General features: G+C 34.9%; 1 protein-coding gene across 6 annotated transcripts in view; it reads right to left on the bottom strand.

Annotated features, from left to right (window-relative positions):
• Nucleotides 1–4694: 4694 nt before the first annotated feature.
• The window catches only part of LOC137621487 (UDP-glycosyltransferase UGT5-like), a 59537-nt gene continuing 56731 nt past the window's right edge, over nt 4695–7500 (bottom strand). For all 6 annotated transcript variants that reach the window (XM_068351824.1, XM_068351822.1, XM_068351820.1 and 3 more), the window contains exons 9-11: nt 7178–7397; nt 6186–6329; nt 4695–5570 (exon numbers count right to left, since the gene is read on the bottom strand). In XM_068351824.1, the coding sequence (XP_068207925.1) occupies nt 5438–5570; nt 6186–6329; nt 7178–7397 (497 nt within the window). In that variant the 3' untranslated portion in view covers nt 4695–5437. The remainder of the gene's footprint in view (nt 5571–6185; nt 6330–7177; nt 7398–7500) is intronic.

Here is a 7500-nt window from a genome sequence, read left to right as displayed (position 1 = left end):
TGTTATTTTGGTTTCATTGTAGTGTATTACATGGCAATGTATCCTAGGATTCCAACTACTTTTTCTTATAGGAAAAATTACGCTCCCTTCGAAAATAACACTCGTTCCCGTCTCAAATGAATAGTTACAGAAATATATATACATCTATATCCTCCGATAATGGGGGACCCCCTTTGGGAACCCGGGGTTTTGGGTGGGGAAAACATACTGGGGAACCGATATATAACCGTAAATCAGTCCTTTTCTTCTCTATACATTTCCTTCTTGTATATATTATAACCGTAGGAAAATACAAAACAGTATAACTGGATATATTTGGGAGGAGCCGTTTCAAACGCCTGATGTAGATTAAATGTTAGCATTCCATACCTGATGTAGATCAAATGTTAGCATTCCCTGCTAACAATAGCACCCATTTGTACGTACGTTCGTTCGCACCAGTTTCCTCCTGCGCATATATAACCCCCCTTCGCAGGAGTTTCTCTCCCTTATTACCCTTTTTTTACCGTATTATTTTCTCATTGTATATTCCCATTCACTATTATTTATCATACATTCCATTTTCCCTCCCTATATTGGGTTTATTTGTTTGGTTATTTCCTTTCCCATTTGTACGTACGTTCGTTCGCACCAGTTTCCGTCCTACACATATATCACCCCCCTTCGCAGGAGTTTCCTCTCCCCAATTACTCTTTTTATTACCGTGTTATTTTCTCATTTTATATTCCCATTCAATATTATTCATCATTCATTCCATTTTTCCTTCCTATATTGGGTTTATTTATTTGGTTATTTCTTTATCTCTTCCCGGTTGCTCATAAATACTTACTCGGGACTAGTTTTTTTATCCAGTTAATTCTCGGTATGATCACCTCATTTTATATTCCCATTCAATATTATTTACCGTTCATTCCATTTTATCTTCCTATATTGTTTTTATTTATTTTTGTTGGTTAGTTCCTTTTCTCTCCTCTGTGTCTTATAAATCTTTTCTTTGGTCTAGTTTCCGTATTTAGTTCATTCATGTTTACCCGCTTGTGTTCTTTGTTTTTCCCTTAACCAATCACCACTCTAGGCCTATGCAGATATCTCCCTACGCCCCCCCCCCCCTCTTCCTTTACCCCTTTGACCGCTCTTTTCATACCCTTTGTTCCAATGCCTTTCCCGTTGTAACCTTTGACGTGGTGAGACGTTCTTCATTACAAGTGCGGTTTTTTTTTCGTATTTTGCAATGGAGCATATTATAGAAACTTGTACCGGCTGCAGTATTCGGTACCTAAAAGCACTGGCTCAATTCCATGGTGATTTTTTTTATGCTTCAGGTAATGTTGAGCATTTTCTTAAATCTCACAACGTTATTCCTCAGCGTTTAAACTGCCCCAAGTGCGGTTCTCTTTTATCTTATAGGCCAGACATTCACGGGTTTTATTGTTCTTCTGAAACCATCATTCGTAAAACTAAGAAGAAACGGCGTTGTGGTTATACCGTTACTGCCTATAAAGGTACTTTTTTGGACAAAAGTCGTCTACCCCCATGGAAGATAATATTATGAGCCAACCACTCTTTGCATAAACATTCGGACCATGAGACCCTCATGGATGGTATCGACATATCTTCAAAGACTAGTGTGGATTGGAGAAGTTTCTGTAAGTAAGTCATTCCTCAATAGTCATTATTCGTGTTTTGTGACCGGGGTACTTCTAGGCAAGGTTAGGTGGGTTTGTTAGGTTCTGTGGCCTTTCTGTACTTTTTATATATTGCGTAACAGTTATATGGAAAAATTATTTAATATACCTGTGGAAATATTTAGTAGTTCTACCACTAGTAATGTCATCGTGTCGTTGGTAGTTCTGTGTACCATTCGTCACCGTTGGTACTACTGTGTATCAAGGTAAGTCATTCCCCTATTCTTATTATATGTGTTTTGTGACCGGGGTACTTCTAGGCAAGGTTAGGTGGGTTTGTTAGGTTCTGTGGCCTTTTGGTACTCTTTATTCATTGTGTAATAGTTATATGGAATAATTATTTAGTTTACGTATGGAAATATTTATTATTTCTATCTCTAGTAATGACATCGTGCCGTTGGTAACACTATGTACCATTCGTCATCGTTGGTAGTTCTGTCAACCATTGGTAACGTTCCTAATGTTATCGTCCCCTTCATCTGTTGTTTGAATATTTTAACTCAATATATATGTCAACAGTGTTAATATTTATATGGTTCATTTGTATTGTATTTCATTGTGTGATTTCGCACAGGAAATATATGATTTCCTATAGTAGATATCGTGATTTAACTGGTTTTCACATTCATTTCACCCGTAATAACATCAACCAATTCGTCAACTTATAGTTAACCGAATTGGTTGATCTGTTTGTTTGCGATTGAAATGATCATCAAAATCGGTTAAATCACGTTATTTTCTATAGGAAATCATATATTTCTTGTGCGAAATCACACCATGTAATTTTATACAAAATTACCGTTATTTTACATTAACACAGTTTTTCCAAAATAATTTTAATCAGCATATTTCAGGAAATCATTACTATTACATTTTTTTATATCGCATAACCATCAATTGCGGGTTAATAATAACCGAGGTATTCAAATGCTATGTTTGTATAATTGATAATTAGTGCCGAAATACAAGCGACCGCGCGTAGCGAAACATGTTCAGCTTGCCAGATCATATGAGCAATGAGATGATGTTTAACTATGAGCAAAGCGAGCATACGGCAGAGCAGAAACCAATAAACCATTAGCTCAATTAAATAAGGAGGTATTTGCCAAGGCTTGGTATTTGTATTACGACGAACACTGTTACGAACGACTCCATAGAAAATGGGATGTAAAGTCACGTTTTCTATGCGTCCTGCCTGAAGTCTTGGCAAATTAAAGCTACAATGTTTTAACCGTTTCATTATCATTACCCCGTTTTGATTATAGTGACTTTTTTTATTAAGATGTTAGATTATTTTGTGATTTTATGATGATGACTGGCGGAAACAACAAAGTTTAAAGAAAATTTAAATACCCTACATTTAGACTGGTACACGGTATATCTAAATTGTTTGAACGTAATTGATGACGATGTCTAGGGTAAAACCAAAGCTTTTCAGTTATGGCTGTCGACCAACCATAAGTCAAAAACTTTGGATTTCGGTAAGAGATCATTATCGAAAACGATCAAAACGCCTAGCCTATAATTACACCATATTACTGATTTTAAAGCCATAAAAGATATCAGTTTGTTCTAGAGTAAAAGTTCACTGTTGTTTCAGTTTTAGTTACAAAATTTATTCAATATTTTTTCATTGCCTAGATTCTAACTATTATGGTCATTAGACGTGATATAATTAAATAGAATTGACAAATGTTTTCCAGTATCACTGTAAGAAATGTAATATTTTAGGATGTAGTTTCACCACTCTCATATTTTGAAAGAAAACTCATTACATATCAAATAAGTATCTTTAATGTTACTGAAAGGATAACAAATAAATGTCCTTCTTTTGCAGTTTCCATTTTATTGTACATTTTGTTTACTGGTAAAGGAAAGGAATTTTTATTTATTTTTTCTATAACCTTCATTGTATCCATTCATCTTTTCATCTAATATAGATTGCCCAAAATTAAATTGGAACAAGGCCTCTTGCGTTGGCATTCCGTAAACATTGTATCCGAATGGTTAAATTAACTACTGTCAGCGAGATAGCTGGCATTTCAGGAATAGCCTACAGTAACAGGGCACAAAACGTTAGCAAAGAAAATTATATTTATGATGAAAAGGGAATCTTCAAGCAAAGACAAGTATCTTTAATGTTGATTTTCTAATTCTTTTGCAGTGTTGCTTGTTTTATGGGAAGGTGAAAGGGTGATATGAAAAAGGGTAACTGTTTTCGAAGTTTTCATCTCTTTACAACCATAAGTGTGCCCATGTCAATTGAAATTATTATTGTTAAGGGGAAGATTTACAAGGAACTAGAGTTATTTTTTTAAGTATTATTCAAGATTGTTAGAGTTAACTTAAAAACAGTTTTAGGTTAGATTTATTTAAGATTAGAATTAATGCCCTGGCATAATCATGATATATTCCGAACTATAGTATGCTTGTTTGCATTAAAACACTAAATTTTAGTCTAGTGTTTCTCATAATCTGCCTTTATCTGTTCTAATAATTGCCCAAATTTGCATACATCAGCAGCGCTTGCAAAGTTATTTTTGCGACTTCCGGTCTGAGGCTACTTCTAGCTCATGAGTCATGACTACAGAAACTTGCGTTGTAAGACACAAAAGGGTGTAAGATGACTAGTGTAGGTTCATGTACTCTTTCTGACCAACAAATATGAAAATAACCGGCTTCTCGTGATTTTTAATGAAGCTACAAAACATCCTTACCTATGTTTTGGCTTTAAATTTTCTCTTTATTCACATTAACGTTAAATGAATTATCTCATCTTTCTTCTGTCTTGTGGACTTTGTACCTTATAAAGATATGAATGTCTCAAAATCCTTCTGAAAAGTTTCTACTTTGTAGGTAGGCCGCTGATTACTCTCCGAAGGCCGTTGCACAAATCTACTTGAGCAAGTATGTCTTGCAAAATTGCCAGATATACTTTTCAGGTGAATTAGTACTGACATATACTTCTTCAGGTGGAAGAACTAGGTATAATTGTTTGGGTAGACTCACTAAGGTATACTCGTTTAGGTACACCTGAACATATCCTTGTTCAAGTAGACCTACCAGATCCACTTCCTCTGGTACTCTTACCAGGCAATTATGTTCAGGTAGATTTACCAGGTATATTTGTTTAAGTACACCTACCAAGTGTACATTTTTGGGTAGACCAGCACTGATATATGAGCGGGTGTACTAAAAAAAGTACACCTGGTAGGACTACCGAAACAAATATACCTGTTATGTCTACCTAAACATGAAGGCTAAACCTGGTAGTTTTGCTTACCTGGTAGGATTACCTGGCCAAGTAGGATATGTAGATCTACCTAAACATATATACATGGGAGGTCTACCTGAAAAAAAAAATATGCATGGTAGGTCTACCTAAACAAGTGTACCATGCAAATTAACTTGAATGAATATTTGGTGGGTGTACCTGAACAAGTTTACTTAGTAAGATTACCTGAGCAAGTGTACCATGTAGGTGTAGCCTACTTGAACAAGCATACTTGTATATGCAAAAGGCAGTAATCTATCTACACCAGACAAGTTTTGTAATTACGCCTACAAGGTCAAATAAACGGCTCAGAGACTCATATTCTCTTAACCCTTCAGAGGCGCACCCGTAGCTTCGGTACTTCCCCAGGAAAGATGTATATCTTATTAAAAGGTTTGAATTCTACATCACATCATAAATTTGAACGAAATTTTCAGACGCATTTTTCGTTGCCATTTTCTTCTGCGGTGGGTAACGTTTAATCCAATTTCCTCTTCACTCTTCTACAGAGGCACGAGATGATAGCTAAAAAGAGTCGAACGATCAGCCATAATAGGATAACAGTAACAGCCACCAGTGTTAGCCAGACATCAAGGTTGTAAACTTTGTACCTGAAATACATTATTATTATTATTATTATTATTATTATTATTATTATTATTATTATTATTATTATCATTATTATTATTATTATTATTATTATCATTATTATTATTATTATTATTATTATTATTATTATTATTATTATTATTATTATTATTACAAGCCCATTCGTAATGTTAGTTTAAAGAGCAGAAGGCTACAGTTATACTCCGCACATTTCCTTTTAGATGTGGAAAATTTCGTACATTGAATTGTTTACAAATTTGCTTGAACTTGAGAATAACGTTTACAATAGCGCATTATATCTAAAATTATGCCACAATCAATACATATATCCATTTCGATTCCACAGTGCTTAGTGTTTATATAATCTATAATAAATATGATGATTGGGGTGGGCTGTACTAGTGTGAAAGTCGTACCAGAGGTGGAAACGTGTTAGGTGACATTATTAAGTCAATGGAATCATTTACTCACTTATTCGTTCACCTAAGGAGATATTTTCGGCTAGAGGAAAGAAGCTTTTATAAGTATATAAATCTGAAAGCATATAGATAGATAGATAGATAGATAGATAGATAGATAGATAAATCAGTAAAAGAATAAAATAGTAATGCCAATACCATGGTAGGTCGACCAAGGGACACCTAAGGTGCGCCGCTCCTCCGTGGCGAACGACATATTCAGTCCAGTAAACCATAAGCGACTTCGTGGATAAAGGCTGGTCCTTCATCAAGTGGGATTTTTCCTGGACGCGTTCCTTCATCCTGAAATAGGCAAATACTTTAGGTTGTACTGCAAAGCTTTGGAATTTGTTTCCTGCTCCTGTTTTCCCCGACTTTTAGCATTCATATCTTCGTGGTTACATTCTACCCTTCCTACCCTATTCCTAGTTTTCTTTGGGTCTAGGGCTCTCTCTTGCCTTTTGCAGTATATATATATATATATATATATATATATATATATATATATATATATATATATATATATATATATATATATATGCATGTATGTATATTACCTTCTGCCTGTTCGTTAAGAAATAGTATCCAAAATAATGTTTACTGAAGCTGTTGTAATTTCCAGTTATTAAAAATAATCCTCTCCAATTCATTGCTAAATCTGACGGAATGATAGAACATAACCTTTCTATAATTACCTAATTTTAAGTTATATATTAGTGACAATAATTATTCTCATTCTTTAATAATAAGAGCATTTCTTCATCGAATGTGGCTTTCTAAAAAGGAGAATTACCAACATATTTCATCAATGAAACGGCTAATGTAATATTAATGAGGCAATGAGATTTCTCTAATAGAGAAGCAAAGACAGGCTGACATACAGACTTACAGAAAATGAGAGAGAAAGAGAGTGCGCAGCCATGATTATAAGATATTGTTACAATGAGAGAGAGAGAGAGAGAGAGAGAGAGAGAGAGAGAGAGAGAGAGAGAGAGAGAGAGAAAGAGAGAGAGAGAGAGAGAGAGGACAATAACGTAGGCTATATTGTTTTTTAAGAGACAGTGACAGATACTTAATACAGAGACAATGAGAGATAGAGAGCAGCCATAACTGATAAGAAATATGTTTAGAGTCAGAGAGCCATGACTTACTCTTCATTGTTTATAATCGAATTAATTTTGTCGAAGAGCATCTCCTCCGTCATCTCCTCCCAAATGATGACCTTGCCCCAGCCCTGGCGCTCCACCGACCTAGCATTGCTCAATTGGTCGGCGTAAACGGGCAGACTTAGCACGGGCTTCCCATGGTAGAGGGATTCTTGAGTGCTGAACAGACCCGATTGCGATATGAAAAGACGCAACTTTTCGTGACCTGTAGAATTTAATCAAAAATTTACATTTACATTAAATAATTAGTCAATTCTACGATGCAAAAGTATTGATGTGAAATATTCATTTAGAAAATTTCAAGCAGA

This window comes from Palaemon carinicauda, chromosome 28 (genome assembly GCF_036898095.1).
Source record: "Palaemon carinicauda isolate YSFRI2023 chromosome 28, ASM3689809v2, whole genome shotgun sequence".
In the NCBI taxonomy this organism is placed as follows: Eukaryota; Metazoa; Arthropoda; class Malacostraca; order Decapoda; family Palaemonidae; genus Palaemon; species Palaemon carinicauda.
Note: the sequence above shows the minus strand (reverse complement) of the source record. Positions and strands in the feature narration are given on the sequence as shown.